Source organism: Rhinolophus sinicus, chromosome 1, assembly GCF_057876585.1.
Source record: "Rhinolophus sinicus isolate RSI-liver-muscle chromosome 1, RSI-T2T, whole genome shotgun sequence".
Lineage (NCBI taxonomy): Eukaryota > Metazoa > Chordata > Mammalia > Chiroptera > Rhinolophidae > Rhinolophus > Rhinolophus sinicus.
The window spans coordinates 181584297-181609926 of record NC_142501.1 but is presented as its reverse complement, the minus strand read 5'-3'; the positions used below and the strand labels follow the sequence as shown (position 1 = coordinate 181609926).

Below are 25630 nucleotides of genomic sequence, written 5' to 3'. Positions count from 1 at the left end.
TTGTCATGTATTGTAGAGAAATATATTAATTTTCAGTGGCTGATCTTATTTTCTACTAGATTCAGTATAGAAAAGAGTAATCTTAAATATTCTAGATTTAAGCCTTTAAAATATGTACTCCTTCAAGATAAAAGGCCACAGCAAAAGTATCTTGAGACACTGTCGGGCTCAGTATTTCAGACCACAATATATTAATAACACTGTGTTTTTATAATGACAAGTTACATTAACAAATAGCAAGAGATGAAATCTGTTGGTCTGACAAACGATCACAGCCTAGCACTTTTCACCTGCCCAGAAACTCTCTGAAGGTACCAGATCTCTCCTTGCAACTCCTGGAAGAGAGAAAGACGAGATGACCCTATGCCGAGTTGCCTATAGGCTGACGGTTGAGTGCAGCTGTTTCCTCTTTTACACTTTCTTCCCCAAAAGGTAATTGAGGCAGAAATCCTCTTGACTTTCTCTCCTTCTGTGAATGTCAAAGGATCTTAAACCCTAACAGTGACAATTTATTTGGAACTAAAATAGTCCTTAAAGCAGACCTGTTTTATAGCTTCTAGGTATAATGAACATAAGAGATTGTCAAGGATTTATACTTTCTTTTTCCATTTGTCTTTATATGTGCTCCACATAAATTGAGAATGTGGAAGTAAGTGGTACCATATAAGCACATAAAATATTTGAAGTACTGAGTCCCTATCTTATAGTTTGAGTGCAGATATATCTGTCCATATTCACATAGTATAAAATAAGCCAGATACCAACCTCTAGTTCCCAGGCTTACTCCACCATTCCAAATTGTTTTCTCACTCTTTCACCTTCCTGCTGTAGGAAAATATCTCATCTCACATGAAGGTGAAGTGGGCTGTTACTTGGAGGAATAAGATTCGACTACCCCTTCTTAAGCCTCCCTTGAGCATACTAAATGAGGAAAGAAGCAAGGGCTAGTTCTAAGGACCTTGAGAAGCAGAACGTATACAAAATGAACCCTGGTTAATGAAGAATTAGAGACTCAATAATTCTAGCTCTGAACTTGCTTTTGGGATTTTGAGAAATCACTATACCGCCTTGGTTTTACATCTCTCGTCCATAAAATGGAGAGATTATGTGGTCATGAAGATTAAGTAAATTAATACATATTTGTAAGTTTTGTTTTCATGAGTATAAAAAGCACTAAGCCTTTTACTAAAACAAAAAATGGATGCTAGTCCACTGAGTCATCCATCAGTGTTGCCTCAAATGTGTCCACTCGCCTTGCCTCTTTCAAAGGACAGTGTAATGTTTTTTGGTGATTCTCAAAATGAGTGTTGGAACTACCTGGCTGGGGCATAGAGTACAGTACTTGGTCATGCTGTGCACTGTGGGCTGTAGCACTGAGCCTGTATCAACAGACACTGGCCACAGGAAGGTAAGAGGGAAAAGACAAGGAAATGGAAGTTTTGAAGGGTAGGGTGAGAAAGTCCTTAAGTAGAGCACAGGGTGAGGAATTTGAAAACATTGCTGTACTATTCAGAATATATAAGAGAGAAATTTGAAAAGCAGAGTCATGAATGGGCTTTCTATTGCTGCTAGTTATTGTACAATGTAACAACGCAGCCCATTTCCATCGTAAGAGCAAAAGACAGTGAGCAAACCATTTCAGACCCCATTCCCATTACCAGACTACCTCCCTATAGTCCATTTGAATGGTTCTTTTATCTATTTTGTCTATATGGTGTGTGTGAATAATATATACTTTATTACATTTTTGTGTTAATTTTCTAGATGTATACCTTCAAAGTAAACCACATTTTTTAAAACCATATTTTGATATTCCTTCCTATTCTAGTATAACAGATGCCCCAAAAACATGAGTTGGTCCCAATAGTCATAATAAATGACAATTACTTTTTAAAAATGCTTCTTGTTGAAATAGGTCTTGAATACCTGAAATACTGGTAAATAAATCTATTGTTTGTGTAAACCATAGAAGTTCATTTCTGGCTATTTTCTATTTTAATTCTCTTCCTCTAAAAACTGATAAGCCAGCTCGGCTCCTTCAGAGGTGAATAAGTGTCATAATAAAGAAGACTTTTGCCTTAATCAAAGAGACCACTCTTTAAGCTCAAGTGACAGAGACAGCTGGATTTTTGAGTTTTATAACAACCGAGAAGAATCTATGACTTCAATTAGCAAGAAAGCTTTCTGAGTGCTTCTCATTATTTCTGATGCAAAGGAAGTATAATGGAAAGCAGTGTTTGTAAGGAAAACCATAATAAAACCTAAGAGAGGCTCAACTGATGGAAATGGAGATCCTGGTTTAACCTTTACGTCACTGAGAACAATTCTACAGGCAATCGATACCTCCCCAGAAATCTCCATTTTTACTGGGACCCTGTAATAGTATTTTGCCTCCTACTTTGCTGGAATACAGTTATACAATATACTGTTCTCAGCATTTCAAACATTTTATTAGTCTGCTCAGGCTGCCATAACAAAATACCATAGACTAGTGGTTTAAACAACAGATATTTTCTCCCCGTTCTTGAGGCTGGAAGTCTGAGGCTAAGGTTTTGTCAGTGTTGGTGTCTTTAGGTTTGCAGATGGCGGCAACCCTCTGTCTTCACATGATCTTCCCTGGGTATCTGTATCCTAATCTCCTCTTTTAAGAACACCAGTCATATTGGATTAGAGCCCACCATAATGACCTCATTTCCACTTAATTACCTCTCTGAAAATCGTATCTCCAAATACAGTCACAAGCTCAGGAATGGGAGTTAGGACTTCAAATTACAAATTTTGGAGTGTGACATCAGCAACACATTTGAATGAGATAAGATGGTCCACATCTCTCTGCTCAACAATAATTTGGCATCCATCCATGGAGAATAGTGCCTTTGTGGCAGCAGAGGGATCCAGGTAAAAGATTGTTCAGGCCAAGAATGAGGAGACAGGCCGACCCTAGGAGGCTGACTCCCTGACCATCAATGGTCCCAGATGGAGACCCAGACACAGCTCCATACCCCTGACGACTTGGCTACAGTGCCCTTCGGCTTTGATTCTGTTGCCAGCACCATACACCAAGGGATCCAGGAAAAGTATCCCCCACTGGGAGTCAGGTAATAAATATACAGACCTCAGTCCAGCTGCCTGTAAAGCAGCTCCAGCCCTTCTCACCATGGTCACAAGTGTTACTACTGAATTCTTATTTTCTCACTTGGTTCTAAATTTTTAAGCAAATCTTTTAAACTGAAGCGACAAAAGCCCATGAAGTAGTGCTTGGATTTTGATGCTTCATTAATTTTTTTATATCTTACTCTTGAAAATATTGTTTTGATTTGCTAATATGTGGTTAAAATAAGCAGGCCTGAAATTTCGACTTAAACAAACATAACGGTCTATTTAAGAACATTTGGGCCATCAAAACTTAGAGAGAAGAGGGAGGGTGTTGTCCACGGGATGTTTCCTCCAAACACAGGCTCTGAGGAGTTTCTAATCAAAACAAGAAATGTATTGTCACATACAGTTGACCATTTCCAGTTCAGACATTTAAAAAGAATAAATTCTGCCCTGAAAAGTATGTTACTAGATTTTTTTTTATGGTTGGCAGTATTTTATTTAATTTTCCAGACTGATATTCTTTTTATTTTATGACCTAAACCTCAATGTCACCCACTCTGACTAATTTACTATGATAGATAAGAACAGCTGCAAGCATTCCAGTCTAACCCGTACAGGATACAAAAATCAAAGATTTTTTTCCCCTTTGATACATGTAGAAAATGTGCCCAAAGCTTCTTCTCACTAATATATGACACACATTTCAATCCTGTCGATAAGATTAAAGTGGATTCTTAACTACTAAAAACATGCAATATTACTGTAAAAACTACCTCACTTGTCCCACCTCCTTTCTGCCTCCTGCCAGTGAATCCCTGTTTCAAGGACAATGGGTGGCCACTACAGCCTACGTTGCCATGGAAAATAAATCCCATTGCCTCAGAAGCTGGATAAGTCTTTCAGCTTACTGAAATACCCAATGTCAATCAATCTTTATTTCAAGTTACAATAAAATTTGCTAAGACGTGGTAAAACATTTGAATCTCTATCCCAGTCTCTTATCTTGCCTCAAAAATCTCAGTTGCTTCAAGAAGTCTACCAACTTTTCTGCTTAGCATTCATAGCCAGTCTGTGCTAGTGTCACTGTCCAGCCAGGAACCACACAGAATTTGCACATTTATCATTGCTCAAGGTTTGTGCTTCAAATTGATCTTTTTTTTTAACACTTTATGAGGAAGAGGATTATAATTTCATGGTTTCAGCATTTCTCAAAGCCAGGCAATTTTGTTCCAAGAGCTCGCTTTTGCATTTACATCAAACCTGGGGTCCTGAGAGTTTGGTCTCTGAAATTACTCTACAAGATTTTGTGAGCAGAACCTAGGGTAATGGTTAAAATTAACTTTGTAGAAACAAACAAACAAATAAATAAATAGGATAGCAATTGTTTCATTGCAAGAGATCCTTCCTTTTGGGTCTTTCAGATTTTTTTCTAAAAATCTTCAAATAAGTTACTAAATATTTTGCAACAAGGTTCTTAAGGCTGTATATACGTGAATAATAAGTTATCTAGTACCTCTGTTCCAGGTGCATTTTAATTTAATGAAATTCTGCACATTCATTTAATTTCCCCATATACTGAACCTCTTCCACATTGGTTGTTAGAAGTCACTTGAAAAGACTCTGAGAGCCTTTGTAGCTCTTCAGCTTTTGTTGGAAAACAAGTTCATGTACAAAAACATCCAAATAAGCTTTTATGCACATTTGCTGATACTTTATTTAACATACTAGCCTGCACCGTGTTTACATACTCATAGATACTATTTTCTTGCCCCTAACAAGGGCAATTTCAGAATGAAATTTTTTTAAAATATTTATTGGGGTGACAATTGTTAGTAAAATTACATAGATTTCAGGTGTACAATTCTGTATTACATCATCTATAAATCCTATTGTGTGTTCACCACCCAGAGTCAGTTCTCCTTCCATCACCATATATTTGATCCCCCTTACCCTCATCTGCCACCTCCTACCCCCCTTACCCTCTGGTAACCACTAAACTATTGTCTGTGTCTATGAGTTTTTGTTTCTCATTTGTTTGTCTTGTTCTCTTGTTGTTTTTGGTTTATATACCACATATCAGTGAATTTGATACCATGTATCAAATGGTTTATATACCACATATCAGTGAAATCACATGGTTCTCTGCTTTTTCTATCTGACTTAATACGCTTAGCATTATACTCTCAAGATCCATCCATGTTGTCACAAATGTCCCTATATCATCTTTTCTTACCACCTAATAGTATCCCATTGTGTATATATACCACAACTTCTTTATCCATTCATCTATCGCAGGACATTTTGGTTGTTTCCATGTCTTGGCCACCATAAACAAAGCTGCAATGAACATTGGAGCACACATGTCTTTATGTATAAATGTTTTCAGATTTTTTGGGTAGCTACCCAGGAGAGGGAATGCTGGGTCATATGGTAATTCTATTCGTAATTTTTTGAGGAACCTCCACACTGCCTTCCATAACAGCTGCACCAGTCTGCATTCCCACCAACAGTGTATGAGGGTTCCTTTTTCTCCACAGCCTCTCCAACACTTGTTACTATTTGTCTTGTTGATGATAGCCACAGAATGACATTTAATACTTATGCTTTCATGCACCCAAAATAACCTATATTGTTTCTGTACTCATTCTCTTTAGTTGCATTTGTTTGTCTAGAAAAGGGAAATAGCAGTAAGTATCAGGCTCATTTTAAATCCACGTGCCCATGTTAAACTTGGAGGACAAATGAGACCAGTAATTAATGACGGTAAACTCATGGACATCACTTAACCAACTATATGTCTTTTCGTTTCTTTTTGTATTTTATTTATTTATTTATTTATTTATTTATTTATTTATTTATTTATTTATAGAAGTTTCGAGTTCAGTCTATATGCCTGAAATGCATCAGTAAACAAAACAAGCAGAAAATCTTTGCTCTTTTATATTCAAGCATAAGGAGACACAAAGTAAAGAATAAACAACAAACTGAAACTAAAGAGCAACCTAAGAGGTTTGGGGAGTGCTGGGAGGACAGGTTGCAATTTAAATTGATTGGTCAGTTCAGGATTTATAGAAAAAATAAGAATACTGCAAAAGTTTGAAGTACATTAGGGGAGAGTGTTCTAGAGGGAGGAGCCAGGGAGAATAATGGCAGCAGTAGCTTACTCTACTGTGTCCAAAGAGTAGAATGATGGTCACATGTTCAAGAAGGCAAAAGTCAATGGCACGCATTTCATTTAGTTTAATATCTGCTGTGCCTACAGTTAGCATGCACTGAGTAATGACTTATCATGCTTATAATAAACAACTAGTTTAACTAAAGTTGTCATAAATATTATTTTCAATTTTATTTACACATTTATATTCACATTTTTATGCATTTTTTATAAATCATTTACATTTTTATCATATTGTAAACTTATTCAGGACAAGGAATTGGTCTTATACTCATTATTGTTTTCTAGACCCCATAGACAGTCAATAAATGTTATTAATTGTAAGCAGAAAAACAGACTTAAGAGTCTGAGGTGTAAAGACTCTTTGTTCCATGAATCGTAGTGGTCAAAGTTTTTGGTTTTTTTTCCTCAGTTTCCTAAAGTGCAATTTAAAACTAGTTAATAAGTTGTAAATATGTGGAACATTGTATAAATATAAATTATAATAAAATAATGGCTCTTAGTTGTATTCCACAAATATATGAACAAGAAATAGGAGAGATAAAAAGGCAGAAATCTAAATGTAATTCTTTAGAAAACAATGTAACCTAAAGAGTCCTGAGAAAATCAAAAGACTTTACATGATGTGGCCAATGATGACATTCTGTGAGCTACTGACCTGGATTTTCAGCTCTGGTGGCCAATTTCTACCAGCTCAGGACTAGTCACCCAGATGGTACAATGATTAAGCGCGTGGGAAAGCGTCTCTGTCCACATTGATCCATTTTATGCTTTGTCTATTTCTAGAATCGTGTCTCTTATGACTCTTAACCTTGCCAACTTTCATCTGAATTTCCATCTTGCAGTCAAATGACAAGTCTTGTACATAAATAACGTACTTTCATAGTTCTAAGGTACCACATAGGCCATCTATGTCAACACTCTGATTTGTGTTCTGATCTGACTATGGTAAGCCTCAAAAGTATTTATTTAAAATACAGAGGGTACCAAAAAAAAGTATACAATTTTAAGAAAGGAAAAAATAATGTGTATTAAAATTATAATACTCAATATATACCAATAACAAAAGATGAATACAAGTTACGTGTATACATTTTTTGGCACTCCAGTACATTCTTCTAAACATTTTACTACTTCTAAACTCCCAAAAGAAGTATGAACAAATTTAGTAGACAGATTGATAATGAGAGATATTAAATGAGATAATCATAAAATATTATTTCCTTTCATACACAAAGCCAAGCTGCTCCATGTTCAATAATTTTGAGTCTACCTTTCTCATAGACACAAACAATGGAACCTATTTCACTTAGAGACACACAGAACATCCTCTCATTTAACCTCCTGTTGCAAACTGTACACTGTCATTCATATTAATTTATTCTAAATCCAATTATTTATCTCCAGCTATATCCTAGGGACTGTGCTAGATGCTGGGAATATTAAGATAATTAAGACATTCTTTCTGCCTTTTAGGAATTTAAGGCCTAGTGCAGGAGAAGCAGAGGTCGACATTCTGCTTTGGTGGGGCTTTCCAGGATATTTTGTTTCAAAATTATGGAAACAGAAGAAATGAGCCCTGCTTACCAAATTTGTAGAGCTAACGTATAAACTAGCTGTGTAAACTGATTGCCTAAATTATGAATTTAAAGTTAGTACTATTTCCTCAGACTAATGTAAATATCACAATCACCATCCAGAGAAACTTTTCCCAATATCAGATTATAAGAGAAATCGAGTTAATATTCAGAAGGTTGCCTAGTTAGCATGGTATTAGAGTAAAGAAATCTGAATAGTATTATGCTGTAGTCAAGCTATAATAAATACTGAGGAACCAGCCCAGCCCTTACAGCCTAATATACCCCCACAGTGACTCAACAGTTTCTCTCGATATGACTCTGCTATTTAACATTGAGGCGAGCACAGCCAAATCCTGGCTCCTGTTTCTTTGTCTCCCCAAGGCTCTTTGGATTTTTGTAAGCACTTATGTTCTTCTGGCCAATTAAAACATATTTGTTTCTGTTTGAGTTTGTACCACCCATTCAGTCGGGTTAGTTAAAGATGGAATGGTGACACAAGTATGCTTCCTGGAGATTTACATTAGGCCACTGTCACTTTATGACCTCACTATTTTAAAAACTACATTGACTATTCCTTAGGCGTGCCATGTGTTTAACTGTATTGGCAGGGAAATATAATATGCAACAGCTATTGCAACTAATATATTTAATGACTTTTAAATTTTCCAACAAAAAATGACCTTTTCCTTCTTTTTTTCTAGGTTGTAAAAATGATGATTATTGTCGTGGTGACATTTGCCATCTGCTGGCTGCCCTATCATATTTACTTCATCCTCACTGCAATCTATCAACAACTAAATAGGTGGAAATACATCCAGCAGGTCTACCTGGCTAGTTTCTGGCTGGCAATGAGCTCGACCATGTACAACCCCATCATCTACTGCTGTCTGAATAAGAGGTAAAAACAAAATTGCTAAATGTAAATTTCTTCTCACTCCTGGCTTCCCTGGAAGCATATAATGTTGGTCCAGTATCTTGGTGCAAATTAAAACTTCAAAAGAAAGTGAAAGTTGAAAAATTCACTGAGAGGGGCACAAAGCTGGATGTTTTTTGAGACTCCCCCATACTTTATGAAATATCCCACATTAACAATTACATCCTCAAAACAATGTTCCTAGAATTTCTCACTGGTCAGTTTTTTTGGGAGTCAAATTCTCCCTCCAAACCCTTCCCAATTTTATCTGCCAAAGAAAAAGAAATGCCCTCCTGATTGAAGCAGGTAAGTTGAAACTGTGCTCAAGTCCTCAAAGAAATAAAGACACTTCGTAGAAATTCATAGATGATGGCATATGAGAGTGTGCTCTACGAAAAAGGATGTTTTAAAAATAAACTTCAAAATTAAAGATGTTGCTGTGAGAGTGATAGGGGCTAAGGGGACTTACAATCCACCTTCCTACCTAGTGAGGTCAGTGAGTAGCAGAGGGTGCAACCTCCACGGGAATGGGATGTAAAGAAATTGAAGTGGTCAAGGAAAAGCTATTTTTAAAGTGAAGTTTTAAAAACATGTAGGCGTATTTACAGTTAAATTTAAGACTGTAAAATAAATATATAAAATGTGGTTTCCAGATAAAAAACACCTTAGTTGTTGTAAAATAAATATATAAAATGTGATTTCCAGATAAAAAACACCAGCATATAGAGGGGTAGGGTTAAATTTCATAAAGTTGCTAATTCCCATAACAAACCAATGTGTTCTGAGCTATTTCAAGTAAAGTAGAAATGGAACTTCATGTAAGTAACTGCACAGCTAAATCCTAAGCTCTCTTTCCAGTTGGACCTCCACCATATTGTGCCTTAAGTTTGTTAAATACTTAATTCTTACTTTTTTCATTAATTGCGTAAGCCATGTATCAGTTCAACCCACCCCACAAGCAGTACACCTGTTTTTAACCAACTTCATTCAATGGTTTACAAAGCGATTGTGTACTTTCATATATGATTAACTAAAAACCCTTAATATTAGCAATTAATTCTAACATTAAGATTTTAATTTATAAGTGTGTAATTATGTCTGAAAGAAGCTGTTTTGAAATATGTAATTTTTAAGTGCCTTAACCAGCAAGCCTAATTCAATTACACTTACACAAATGTATAAAATTACTGAAGAAACGTACACTGTTTCTTTGGCATACTGATTATCTGATGCTGTGCTTTTACTATTTGATGACTTACTTCTAATTGATGAAAAATTAAGCTTCAGTGAAAACAAGAACTTAAAAGACTAACAACAATACCATGACATAAATTTTAAGAGTTTGACTAGAAAATCAAATTAAAAAACCTGCGCTGACTTACGTGCCGTACGTAGGATTTTCTGTGGCAGTTGAAAGACATTTCCTCTTGAAAACATGATTTTTTTCTTCCTGTATCCTGCTTCTCCTTAGATTTAGAGCTGGTTTCAAGAGAGCATTTCGCTGGTGTCCTTTCATCCAAGTATCTAGCTATGATGAGCTGGAGCTCAAGACCACCAGATTTCACCCTACCCGGCAAAGCAGCCTGTACACTGTGACCAGAATGGAGTCCTTGACAGTGGTGTTTGAACCCAGCGACTCTGAGAATGCCAAATCCAGTCGAAAGAAGAGAGCAACTCCAAGAGACCCAAGCTTCACTGACTGCCCCCGCAGGAATTCCAAATCTGCCTCCACCACTTCAAGTTTCATAAGCTCACCCTATACCTCTGTGGATGAGTGTTCCTAAATCCATTTCCTGAGGTGAAAGAGTAGTGTGAGGCCACCACGGTGCCAGCGGGGTGCCCATTGTCCTAACAGTGTACCAGTCCTGGCCTTCCTACTCTCTGGAAACAGAAGGGCAAATCTTAGGCAGCTATACTTCAATTGAGAAAAGGCAGCATATAAATATAACACAGATACTATTAGGATATTTGCCTCCCTCAAAAATAACATGAGTTTTAAATTTATTCTTTGAAACCTCTAAATTATTATATGTAACAGACAAAAATATATCTGAAAAATACTTGTAATATGTTTCATTTTTCTCATTTAAAAATTGCAGTAAACATTTGTGACACTAAAATGACACATGATTTTTCCAAAAGATTAAAGAAGCTTTAAAATACAAAATGGTGAATCATGAAAAACAAAACTTACATAAAATGAAACAACTTCATCTACAGCTATAAAACAGAATTATAAAAAAGCTAAATGACTAATTTTCCCACTAGAATGATGGAAAAATAACCTCAAAGCGTAGGAATTAATGAAAAATTTTTCTCAAGAGAACTCATTTTGTAGAATGATTTAAATTTTTTAATTTAAAAATTTAATATTTAAAATTTTTCTCCTTGAAATATAACTGAAAAAGAAATCTAGTCAGATTACTAAACAGCTGTATGTCATCCTCTTTAATGTTTTTTTCTGAGAAAGTGGCTTCAAAAGAAAAAAAATAATCATTTACTTTTTGACCATTACATATTTTAAAGTGACAAGCTAAGAAAAAGGACAAAGCAAATTCCTATTATCTTCTTTATTTATATTTTTCTTAAGTATTTTAAATTGTTTTTAAATATGTAGATTAGAAAACACTTCCACTGACGGAAAGAATCCCATTTGTCTCTGAAACTAGTTAGGGAAAAATTCGAGATAGTAATTCATAGTTACGATGGCAGACAGGAGCATCTACCAACGCTAAAGGAAGATGTGTTTCTCCTCCATAACCCAAGGAAAAAGTTCAAGATGGACATTAACTTTATCAGTTATATAGAGACCTTTTCCTCTCCTCTCCCCCCACTGAAGAAAAGAGAAAGGACTAGGGGAAAGTATCAGAAAATATGTTTTAAGGCAAATCCTTAGGAAAAAAGTCTATGTACTACCTATGTGTACTAATATTCATATAGGTAAACCAGGCAAGATGTAGAAAGATGAACCAACTATTACAATAGAAATCTGGACAATATTTTGAACTAATACCAGACAAACAAGAGTGTAATACACACCTTCCCACAGAAAGAGCTTGCCTTTTGCCTGCTTAGATATTTCAGAAAGAAATGAACTAATGGTCCTAGGAAGCATCTGTTTTACTACAAGAAAAAATATACCGACATATTTCTGAAAGCCATAACAAAACAAGGTACACCATTAAGTTACAATTTATCTTCTACATGTCAGTGCTTATAAATCATCTTTCCTTGAGTTAGAGATACTGTCAATCCTGCTCAAGAAGCAGAAACCTTCTGAGAATGTGGATGTATAGTACAAATTTTTCCTTTAAAATATTCAGTTGGATTTTTAAAGCTATCCAGCTAAAATAGTTACCTGTAACACTTTACCAGATTGTTACGTCTCCCCCAACTATATTGAGGTTCTATAAACCGACTATTGTTTTTTGAACAAGATCTAAAAGCAATTATTCAAGAGCAAATCATGGTCTGTTGCTGCCGAGACACTAAATTTTCCAACCTTCCTCTTTGTTTTGGACACCAAGCCATAAATATGTAATTGTTACAAAGTTAAAAGTCTAAACAACCTCACCATGTATGTTTAAGCTGAATTTCTTCTGATTACACCAATAGACACACATACATACACACACATACAAGTGTGCAGGCATATACAATTATTTTAATGTATATAACAAATTCAAAGAATTAAATTCAAAATTCAAAACCGAAATAGTAAGTAGTCATTAACAGAGTTGCCAGAAATAGCTCAATAAAGTCTATGAAGTTTGTGTGCATGCTTTAGATAAGCAAATGTATCATTATTTAGTATTTAATCATTGAATACAATGTTTTTAAATGTTCATTACCAAAAAAAAATGTAAATGCTTATCATACAATGTGAAACTGTCAAGAAAAAGCCTAATATTTTAAAGCAAACATTATCTTCTCAAATTTTTGAATGATTATGAGACTAGCATTAATGAGTATTCTAAGTACATGAGACCATATTCAGCTGCAGAATGCAAATGTGAAGTTTGGCCCTCAGATTCGATGTAGTCAGTTACCACCAAATACATCTGAAAAACAACTCCTGGCCTTCACACACACCTTTTTTTTTTTTTTTTTTTTAGATTTGTTGTTTTGCTTACAGAGTCTCATCATTCTAGCATGACAGAAATACCTGAGTTCCAGACCGTATCTTTTTAATACTCTTTAGGGAAAACTGACATCAATCACCCAATACTCATGACTTAAACAAAGACTTAAAAAAAAAATTTTTAAGTTTAAAATTTGAAAAAGAATAATAATAAAATAAATGATTACAATATGAAAGAGACAGAATATTTTTCCTTCTGTATGAATTTTGTCACTGAGAATTATAGAATAATACATATGGAAATCAGCTTCAGTAGGAGTCACTTTAAATAAAGCTATGCCAGTGTTTTCGTATTTGTTAGGGTTTGGAAGAATTTGTGTCCAAAATTCACCCTACACTATGATGTTAAGGTTCACTGTCAATCTTTGTCATTGTTTGCAAGCAAACACTGGCTAGAAAGACAAGGCAGATGGTTAAAATGCTCTAGGTTTTTGGATTTATATCAGCGGAAGAAAAAATTTTGAGAGAAATCTGAAAGAATCAAAAAGGCTTAAATCATTTTAAATATTCTCTTTTTGAAAGATAAAAATAAATAAATAGTAAACGTATTTTTATTATGCATCTGAACAAACTAATTTTGAAATTATTTATATGGGAAGAAACTAAAGCAAACATAATTATTATAGACTCCAATCCAATCTCCTACTTTATTAGCTACCTCAGTATGATGCTGCCTTATTCCATCTCCCAACTTCATGACAGTGACATTTCTGACACAGCAGCCAATTCATATTCTCTTCCAGATCTTGCCAATCTCTTATAAACAGAGATCTTACCACCTCCAAAGTGAAATCCACCCTTACAAAGCACACAGAAGACTGCTAAGAACCTTCATATCAAACCTCAGAAGCACAAAATAAATGTGAAAAAGCAGTGCTGGCCAGCTCCGAATTTGCATTTGATTTTGTGAATGTAGAATTTCATTAGAAAACTTCCAATTAGTGTCTAGTAAATAATTCCATCAAATACAGAGGCAGGAGAATTACAATTTCTCACTCATTTTACAGGAACAGTTTTCGTTCCCACTCATTGTTGAGTAGCAAAAATTAAGGAACTCAAAAATGACACTGGCCATATAGAACAAATAAGGTTGTAATAATTTCCCCAAGGGCAAAGCAGAAATGGAGAATAAAGTCTAATGGTTCTATCCAAGGTCAGTAATTGTGTTGTGAAATAGCTTGGTGAAAATTCTGTGTACATAAGAAATAGATATATATAAAGTTTGTAGCTAGTGAATAAAGTATTTTCAAGTTGTGGTAATTATACTGAACAGATTTAATATATTCATATTCTTTGTATATGTGGTAATATGTAACAGATTTGATTTCGCTTTTTTCTTTAAAAACATTAAAAATAATATTAAAAATAAAAGCATACCTACTATTTTCCTACTGGCTAGCATAACATATGTTATGAAGGGGTCTATGTTACCTAAACACATTCACCCAACCATACCTCAAAACTATTGTGCTTCCGCTCTTATTTTTCCTCACAGAAAAAATAAAGTTAATTTTTCCAAAGTTACCTTGATTCCAAAAAAAGCACGTATGGGGAGCAAAATCATCAGAGTGTAGGAAAATATTCTGTATAGAGAACAGGAGCGAGTGGGTTGGCATGTAAAGCTGAAACCGCATGTAGTTGAGTGTACAGCATAGCATTTTAGAGCTTAGGGTGTCAGGATTTCATCCGCAGACAGACAAGAGTTTCATCCAGGCCCTACCAACTGCCAGTTGGGGGACCAGGGGCCAGTGATTCTCTGCTCTGAGCCTCATTTAACTCATCAATAAAAAAGAGAAAACAATAGTTACTTCAAAGTGCTAATGTGAGGACTGAATGCTCTAATGCCTGAAGGGGGCAGAGCCAAGCATTAAATAAATGCTCAAAAACATCATTAGCGTCATTGTGTGCATATGGGGAGAAAGTCAGACAAATCCCTTTTTGCCTGCATCATTCTGCCCCCATCCAAAGTTCTTGGAGGGCCATAAGTAGCCTTATAGCTTCATCACTTAGCCCTAGTTTGTTTTCAGTCCCCACATGGTCTTCTGGATTGTGTATGAGTGGTCTGAGAATTTGCTATCTGGGCCTGGACCCTGAGTAGGAAAAACTGTACAGGTGAAGGGTTAGAAATAGCCAATTAATAGAAGGAGTGGCTTTGGACATGTGAAGCTAAACTCACTTCTTAGGAAAGATACAGTTATTTTACATTGAAGAATAAGAACGCTAACTTTCAGAAGCTAATAGTTGAGAGAGGGAAAACAGAAAAAATTTTCAGGTTTTCCCAGCAGTATCACTGACTGCTCTCTCAGTGCCTCCTCCCCCATGCTCTGAGGAAGAATGGCCAGGGACCAGGGACAATTCCACGTCAGGTGGCAGCAATGACCCACACTGCCTATCTCTTTCCACCAGATTCAAGGACATCCTCTCTAATCCAGTCCCTCCACCCCACTCAGATACAAGCCAAGCATTCCCCACCCTGTTCCACCAACTCACCAGGGGGAAAGACACAAAGAAAAAGGGTATCCTCACCAGCCTATCACACATATCCAAAACACCAGGAAATCCTCTAGGCTCTTGAAAGAAATTCATTGTTCTACTGATGCACAATATATCTCCTGCTACAAACCTGGTCCAAGCTACCATCATCTCCCAAGATGTTACCAATAATTACTTTCAATGTAAATGGATTAAATGCTCCAATCAAAAGATAGAGTGGCTGAATGGATAAGAAAATAAGACTCTTACCTGTAAGTATGATGCCTATAAGAGACTCACTTCAGATTGAAAGACACACACACAGACTGAAAATAAAGGGATGGGAAGAAGATATTACATGAAAATGAAAACAAGAAAAAAACTGGGATAGCAATACTTATAAAAGACAAAACAGACTTTAAAACAAAGGCCATGACAAGAGACAAAGAATGACCCAATGATCCCACTTCTGGGTATTTACCTGAAGAAACCCAAAATATTATTTCAAGGGAACATGTGCATCCATATGTTCATTGTAGTATTGCTTACAATGGCCAAGACGTGGAGGCAGCCTTGGTGTCCATCAATGGAAGAATGAATAAAGAGGAGATGGTACTTATCTACAATGGACTATTGCTTGCCATGGGAGGGAATAAGTTCTTGCCATCTGTGGCAGCGTGGATGGACCTGGAAGATACTGCGCTGAGTGGAGTGGCAGACAGAGAAAGACAGATGCCATGTGATTTCACTTTTGTGGAATCTAAAGAACAAAATAAACAAACAAGACAGAAACAAACTCAGATACAGAGAATATTTTTATCATCGCCAGATGGGAGGAGGATTTGAGAGAGTAGGTGAAAAGGGGAAGGGGTTAAGAAGTACAAATTGGTTCTTAACACAGTAGTCATGGGGATGTAGAGTATAGCCTAGGGAATATAGTCAATTATATTGTAATAATTACTTACAGGTACCCGATTTATCAGGATTATAGATGGAAGGGAATTGGGGAGCAAGGTGAAAAGGTAAAGGTATTAAGAAGTACAAATTGGTTGTTACAAAATAGTCATGGGGATGTAAAGTAAAGCATAGGATATAATCAATAATATGGTAATAAGTATGTATAGTACCAGGTGGGTACTAGACTAGTCAGAGGGATCACTTCTTAAATTACAAAGCTCTGACAATTAAGTTCACAAACTTGTTACAATGCTGTTTCTAACCTTTTATGATATTAGAGGGATTATTCATTCTGAATTTGTACCAACTGAACAAATAGTTAACCAAGTTTACTACTTGGCAGTGCTGAAAAGGCTGTGTGAAAAAAGTTAGATTAAAATGACCTGAACTTTTCACCAAAAATTCATGGCTCTTGCATCACAACAATGTACCAGCTCACATAACACTATCTGTGAGGAAGTTTTTAGCCAGTAAACAAATAACTGTATTGAAACACTACCACCCCCACCTCCCACTCACCTGATCTGGCCCCCAGTGATTTCTGTCTTTACCTGAAGATAAAGGAAATATTGAAAGGAAGACATTTTGATGGCATTCAGGACATCAAGGGTGGTAATACAATGACAGCTCTGATGGCCATTCTAGAAAAAGAGTTCCAAAATTTCTTTGAAGGGTGGACTAGGCACTGGCATAAGTGCATAGCTTCCCAAGGGGAGTACATCAAATGTGACTGTAGTGATATTCAGCAATGAGGTATAATATATAGCACTTTTTCTAGGATAAGTTCACGAACTTAATTGTCAGACCTTTGTAGCATATAAATGTCTAACCACTATGCTGTACACTTGGAATTAATATAATTAATATTGAATTTCAACTGTTATTGAAAAAGTTTAAAAAGGGGGAAATGGTGAAGGGGAATAAGGGGCTTTAATTTCCAGGTATGAAACAAATAAGTCATGAGAATATAATGTACTGCATAGGGAATATAACGAATAATATTGTGATAGAATTGTATATGTATAGTGTCAAATGGTTGCTGGACTTACGGCGATCATTTTTTTAGGTGTATAAATGTTGAATAACTATAGTGTATACCTGAAACTAATATAAATTGTATGTTAGTCATATTTTAATAAAAATCTTTTTGAAAAAGAGAGAATAACAATCCCTCTCAAACTCTTCCAAAAAATAAAAGAGGAACGAATACTTCTTAGCATATTCTATAAGGCCAGCATTAACCTGATACCAAAGCCAAGTAAATAATCTCAAGAAAAGGAAACCACAGACCAATGTCCCTTATGAATAGTGATAGAAAAATCCTCAACACATTTCTAGTAAACTGAATACAACAACATATTAATGAAGGAAATGAACACCTTGTTCACTGAAAACTACAATAAAATGCTGAAAGAAATTAAAAGAAAGAAAATGAATGAAAATACATCCTATGTTCATGAGTTACATCCTTTTATAATAAACCAATGATCTAGTAAGCTAAATGTTTCTCTGAGCTATGAGCAACTCTAGCAAAATAATTGAACCCAAGAAAGAGGTCATGGTCACCTCTGATTTACAACCAGTCAGTCAGAAGTATAGGTAATAACCTGGACTTGCCATTGCCATTCTGAGTTGGAGGGGGTTGTTGGACCCTCCAATCTGGAGCTGGTAGGTCAGAAGCACAGGTTACAAACTGGGCTTTCAACTGGTGTCTAAAGTGGGAGGTGGGGATGGAGTGGCAGTCTTGTAGGACTGAGCCCTTTACCTGTGGAATCTGATGCTATCTCTGGGTAAGTAATGTCAGAATTGAGTTGAAAGAAGTTGAATTCTCAGATCCCCTGTTGGTGTCTAGAATTGCTCGGTGTTGTGTGGGAAGCCTCCCACCCACATACATATATTGGAATTGGGTCCAGGAACCCAAAAGACCCTGAAATTGAGAATGAGAATTTCCTTCAGAAAATCCTAGTCCATGAGTAGAATTTATCCCACACTTAGAAGTATATTGAAACATAATTCCAATCACATCATAAAAAATAATCTACTGATTTCATGTTTTTAGTTGGAAGCAATGGAAACTAACTCAGGTAATGTTAGTAAAAAGAAATTTTATAAAACATGTTAGGTAACCCACAAACTCTCTTTGAGAGCTGGAAGAATAGACCTGGGGCCATGCAGTCACTGACAATATACAAAATAACATACCAGAGCCATTAAAGTAGCCACACTGCCACCAGAACTGATGGACTTTTGTCACTGTTACTTGCAAAATTTTCATCACCAAAACCGGGCACCCGGTGCTGCTGCTGGTACTGCTGCTGTTTCAGCCACTGAAAATTGGATGTTAGGCCAGCACTGCACCACCCTCATTGGAAGCGTTTCTCCTGCATCTCTACAGCTTTGCTTCACTGGCTTCCAATTCAAAGCCCAGGGTGGTTACGTCAAATTGGTGCAATCTAGGCTGTGTGCTTGCCCTTAGATCCAAAGAGAGCTGAAAATCTGTATTGAATGTTGTGCTTCTAAAATGGTAGGCAGAATCTGCCTTATAAGGTGGAAATTCTCCAAGCATAGGTGCTGGGTGTTTAGTAAGAATGGCAGACGTCTGTTTCAGGTGTCTTGAGTAAAGAAAATACATCTAAATGTTATGAAGAGTCTTTGGTTAGTAGAAGCACAATTTACAGTTTTTCTTTTTTTTCTGGGTGTTAACCACGTTTTCCTTAATAAGCATGTAATGTACTGAATAAGCAATAAAAACGTTAAATAGCATTATTCTGAAGAAAAGAGTGAAGCTTTCCGTTTTAACTGAATTCACAGGAAATGTCTCCATTTTTCCAAGGTTTTTGTTACCATGCCTTGCAAACATGAAAAACAATAGCTACAGGTTTATAAAGGTTTGAGTAGTTGGCTATTGATAGACAGGTGATATCACAATTAGGAGAAATTAACATAATTGCTGTCTAGATATAATGTCACATTCACAAAGGCACTGCATGAATTAAAAAGGAAGTCCTGTAACCGACAAGCCAAACTAGCAACCACAAATGGCCCAATCTCCTCCTAAAGATCTTGCACCTCTGACTGGTCTGAGATTTCAGGAGGAAAAGGTGAAAACCTCTTTTAATGAACTTTATATTTTATTACCAATGAAAATTTTTTTTCAGTATATAACAAGATGCCCACAGTTCATTCTACAATGTATTGGGAAGGCTATATAAAAGGTTCCTAGTGTATGAATGAAACAGCGTTAGAATATTGTTCTATCTTCTAAATCAGAATTTTCATCTGTACCAGAGGTCTCAATTGTTGGGTTTCCTCTTCCTCCCATCTCCAAATATCCTAAACGTGAATGTGTATGGGCAGGCCTAGGTGGCCTGAGATGACAAATCCATTTTAATACATTTAACCCCTGAACATGTGTTGATATACCAGGCTAAGGAAAGCATTAAAACACAGAAAGCTTCGACTTTGTGTTCCTAAAAGACAGAATCTAAAAGTATAGGATCCTTTATTTAGCAGAGCACCATTAAGATTTACAATAATGAATGCCAACTATAATTTTATATATATAAATATAAATATATATTTATATTTACAAGATAATATATAAAATATAAATATATATATATATATATATATATATATATATATATATATATATTTACAAGAAACAGAGTACAGCATTAGGAATAGAGACAGTGGAAATGTAATGGCTCTGTGCGATGTCAGAGGGATAGTGGATTGGGGGGAGGGGGGTTCACAGAGTGTGAGGGATATAAATGATAAACGTCTAAGTATTACTTTGTCTTGTGCACCTGAAACTAATAAAAAAATAAAAAACAAAATAAAATAAAGATTTAGATATGCAAGTGTAGTGAGTGGAGACAGTTTGCAGCATACATGGTTAAATGAATTGATTTCAAAATATGCAATCATGATAGCAACAAATTCTGAGCATCCAAAAAGCTACTGAGAACCTGAACTAGTCAAGGAGAAACCAAGTGCAACAGACCTAATGAGGTCAAGTGGGAACCTAGGCTCAGTGAAGAATACTATGAGGATTTTAAGTAAGATAAACTGACTCAAAAATGTTGAGTACTAGAAAAAGAACCCAAGCATCTCAAAGACAATTTTGCATACTTAAAATATGCTTCTATATTCAAAGAATTCATGCTAAAATGCATTTTGACAAATATAGCTAGTTACTAAAGAATGAAGTGATTTTGTAGAAATTAAACTTCCTCTGCTTACACACTAAAGGCATGAGAAGAAAAGCATAAATCCCCTAACAATACTCTTTACCCTTTCATGTCAAGGCCTTGCAAGTACAGGTCAGAGTAACGTTGTTACTTTATTTAAGCATAATCATTCAGGCTAATGTGATCCAAAAACATGAAATTTACCTCCCTACTCACCGAAGTAGACCCTACAACTACCCAAGAATTCCATCTCATCCCACCTCATCCCTTCATGCTGCATCTTGTCCGTCCCATCCATCCACACCACCCCTGGCCAAGTCAGTGTCTGCTTTTATCCTACCTTTACATTATCCCAGGGTGGATCTGAATACGAACAGTAGGAATTGCAAAGAGATAATTGTCTGCAAATTCAAAAGCTTTAAGAAGATGAGGGACAAATGATTCCTTAGTCCTACAATTTAAAGGATGAGGTGATAGTATGGCAAAGAGGTCCATGATGAATTTACTAACATTGACAGCGTAACTACCTCAACAAACAATTAAGCAGTTTTAAAAATCAGATGTGCCACTCATTTAAAGACAAAAATTGGAAATAGTCCTCACAAACATATAGTCAATTCAAAGTGCCCCAAAAAATAAAAGTAATTTCTTTTGAGAATTTGACTTTTAAATACCAAACACATATTTGCATTAAAGGAATGATCAGTTAAACGTATGATGCCAAAAATGTGTAATATTTGAAACACTTTGTTTTTCACACACAAAGTCCAAAGATAGAATCCCTGCTCTTAGAGGATGTGGTTCTCCAACTCTGAGTCAATGAGCTGAGCTCTTTTCCTCTGTACGTTCAGTATCTTCATAACCCAGCTTCCAATGTGAGCGTGTTTTCTTAAATCAAAGCATGAGGGGAAACGTTTGGGTACACCTAACTCCTAAGTGTATTCCACTGACAAGAACTAGATGGACAGTAGAACCTAAATGCAAAGGAGCCAGAGAAATAGAGACTTTGGCTAGGCAGGAACTTCTCAGCAAAAACTTTGCACTATGGGAGGGCAGCATATACCCTCACAAACTATAGACATCACGAAATGGCACCCAGTTACTGCATCCAGCTCAAAGATCACGATATCCAGGTGGTGTGCAGCCATCTCCATCTGGCCTAAATGGGGTTGCTCATGGTTCTGCAATCTACAATCTAAAATGACAAGTCATCTGTCCTACCCCACATCCAATGTATAATGCCAGAGAAGAAACAGAATAAATATAATTACAAACTCAAGTTCAGAGAAGGGAAGAATGGGAAGCACACAGCAGGTACTGGTCCTTAGCAATGATGACATTCTAGAGGAAAAGTATTGTCTGTACCTTCCATCCTGACAGTGGAGTATTTCAATATCTGATTTTAATGACTGTCATATTTGAAAACACATGCGTCACAAACATATGTATAGATTTAAATGGAAAAATGAGATATCATTCGCTCCCTTTACTATTGGCTATGGATATTAAAACAAAATATGTAAAATACTCATTTTAAATATAAACACACAGGTCGGGTGGCTCAGTCGGTTAGAGTGTGAGCTCTGGGCAACGAGGCTGCCGGTTTGATTCCCACATGGGCCAGCGAGCTGCACCCTCCGCAACTACAATGAAGTCAATGAGCTGCCGCTCAGCTCCCAAGTGGCCAGATGGCTCAGTTGGTTGGAGCGCGGGCTCTCAACAACAAGCTTGCTGTGTTTGACTCCCTCAAGGGATGGTGGGTCGCGTCCCCTACAACTAACAATGGCAACTGGACCTGGAGCTGAGCTGCGCCCTCCTCAACTAAGATTGAAAGGACAACAACTTGACTTGGAAAAGTCCTGGAAGTACACACTGTTCCCCAGTAAAGTCCTGTTCCCCTTCCCCAATTAAAAAAAAAAAAAATCTTAAAATAAAATTACGTATATATGAACAAACAAAATAATCACTACATTTATTTGTTACTAAGTATACAGAAGTTTTTAATATCGTGATCTGTAAATCAATCACTGACTCTTACATGCTGAAAGGTGCTATATCTTTTTAGGTGATTAACAAATATTTTAATGTCTTATATAAATGTTGAAGCATGAAACTTTTAATATAGATTTATTAAATTTTTTAAAAATTAATTTCCAGATTTTGTAAATACGCATACAAGAAAGATTTTATAGGAAGTATCCCTCTTTGTCTTTGAATTATGGAAAACCTTCTTTCATATTTGGAACTCCAAATTTGTAGTGAACCAAAATCAAGCGAGACCTTTGAAAGTTCTTTTGACCCTGAATATGACAAAGCACACAAACTAGCTTCTGGGATTGAAAAACCTATCACCCCATCTTAAGTTGAAAGAGATGGCTGCTTCCTCTCTCTGACTTAACCTCTCTGAGATTTGACCTCCTGATTTTTCTCAGGACTCAAAGGAACTTCTATAAATATTAATCAGCCACTTCACTTTCATGCCTGTCAGAGTCCATGGAGATCATGGTCAAGTATAAAATGTAGCTCACCTTCCTCATATGATAACAGAAGAACAGACTATTAAGGACAGTGCTTTTTAGATAAAGATGTGAGCAATGAAAAATATCTAAACATTATATAATTGCATTGCTAATACTCTTCAGTGATAATGTGAAATTTAATTGTTCAGAATGGGGTTGAGACAATTTTAATGTTTCAATTTATCATTATGATTATCCTTAGAGAATGTGAGTGTGCATATAGACTATTATGGCATAGAACATTCACAACAGCCCATAATATTATAACAAGAACATAAGGATTTCATCATAGACTTATGAATTGCTGATGAGAGCAAGTACCTTGATTGGTTTATTCACTAGTGTCATCTCAGTATCCAGGGCCAGACACATAATGAGAATTTAATATATGTACAATGGTTAAAAGAACAAATGAATGAAACAAAGAACTGAAATCGCTGAAGCATAAAGCTTGGATTCATTCAGGCCATTGTTCAAATCCCACTAGCTGTGTGATTTCTAAATCTTAGTTTTCCTCTGTAGAATGAGAATAACTACTTCATATGGGTTTGGGGGGAATTAAATTAGATATCAGGAGTTTTAAAATCTAAACAATTTCTAGAATGTAGTACCTACATCATAATAAAAGCTATTATTAAACAGGCATGACCTACCTTCCTCAGTTTCTTCTAATATATCTTGAGACAACACATAGAAGGAAGTAAAATCAGAATCACAAACTCCAATTCACTGATTACTCAATTGCTTGATAGTTTTATAAAGGAGATTCAACAGAAATTGTAAAACTTCCTTGTCAGCTTCTAGTCAAAATTCATTCTTCAGTTATAGCAAAATAAATAAACTATAAATAAGAAGCATAGAAGAGAGAAAGTCTTCCTTTTATGATTTGACTGAGTCGTAATTTTATTGTTTATTTTAAATCATATCTCAAACTACGCTTAAGGCTCAGTACAACTGTGTAGAATTATACAAAAGTCTTAGTGCCACAGTACCTTATTAAAAATGTGTGTTGATGCTTTTTATCACAACTGTGAAACAAATATATGTGTGGTTTTAAAAAGCTGAAGCAATTTAACTTGCCTCACCCTTTTGAGCTACAAATGCCATACATTTTACATTATTGAGAACTGATCATAATACGTATCCAACAAACTTTTGTTAATAAGAGGAAAACAAATGTTATCATGAAACATAATTTTCTCTATAGATTTGTGTACAACATTTAAACCAAACATTTATCAGAAACATATGTTGAGCCTTTCCCCAAAATATTTCCCTTCACACCATCTCCAACATATAACATGTGATGTATTATATGATACTATGAAGCACTCTATTTTAGGTTATAAAACTATACCAAGTCTAATACTCACCACCAAGAAGACAACTAAATATTGGACTCAAGACTTTAAATAACATTTGAAAACAGCCACTAGGAACTTGTTTTGCTGTGTGAGATTTGAAAATTATGTTTGGCTACTGCTGTATAGTTCTCCATTGTATGCATTTACCAAACCTTATTCTATGGTTGAACATTGGGCTATCTCTAGTGTTGGGCCATTACAAAGAGTGATGCTATGAAATATTCTTATATTTGTCTTTAGGTGCATTGGTCATAGAGTTGTAGGGTATACATGTGTTCAGCTCTAGTAGGAAGAGCCAAACAGTTATCAAAAGTGGTTACAGTAATTTACATCCCCACTGGCAGTACATGAAAGTTCCAGTTGCTCTACGTCATCACTTTTGGATTGTCTGTCTTTTCCACGTTACCATCCTGTCAGGGATGTAATAAGCTACCTTATTGTTTTAATTTGTATTTTACTGATGACCAGTAAAGTTCAGCACCTTTTAAAACAAAAATTGGTTATATGGATTTATACTTTTATAAAGAGCTTGCTTGAGTCTTTTGTTCAAATTTTTATTGGATTACTTGTTTCCTGTAATTGATTTGTAGTATATCTTTTGATGTATTTTAAATATGAGTGCCTTCCAGTTATATGCATATTCCTCCACTATGTAGTTTGACTTTTCTAATATTGGATTGATATATTTTGATGAATAATAGTTCTTAATTTTATCGTACTACCATTTACTAATCTTTTCCTTTATGATTAGTGCTTCCTTTGTCTTTTAATAAAATGGTTGTCTACCCCAAATTCATGAAAATAATCTCCGTGGATTTCTTTTAGAATCTTTAATGTTTTACTTTTGACATTTGTATCTGCAATCTGTATGAAATTATTTCTGTGTATGGTGTGAGGTAGGTATCATGATTGATGTTTTCCTTATATATATATCTAGTTGCATCAGCACCATTTATTGAAATCATCCCCCCACACACACACTCACACACACACTAAATTGAAATGGAACTTTTGTTTTAAATCAAGTAGTAATATGAATATGTGCAGATGTTTTTCTGGATTCTATTATATTCCATTGGTCTATTTGTTTATGTTGTCCAATACCACACTGTCTTAATTACTATAGCTTTTTAGTAAGTCAATACGTATAAGTGAAATCCTTCCTATTTTTTTCCTCCTTCATGACTGTCTTGGCTATTCCATGTTTCTACAGTTTT

General features: G+C 35.6%; 1 protein-coding gene across 1 annotated transcript in view; it reads left to right on the top strand.

Annotated features, from left to right (window-relative positions):
• TACR3 (tachykinin receptor 3) overlaps positions 1-14504 on the top strand; it is a 55591-nt gene extending 41087 nt beyond the window's left edge. The window contains exons 4-5 of the mRNA XM_019738891.3: positions 8556-8752; positions 10239-14504. Coding sequence (XP_019594450.3) covers positions 8556-8752; positions 10239-10551 — 510 coding nt within the window. The 3' untranslated portion in view covers positions 10552-14504. The remainder of the gene's footprint in view (positions 1-8555; positions 8753-10238) is intronic.
• Positions 14505-25630: the final 11126 nt, after the last annotated feature.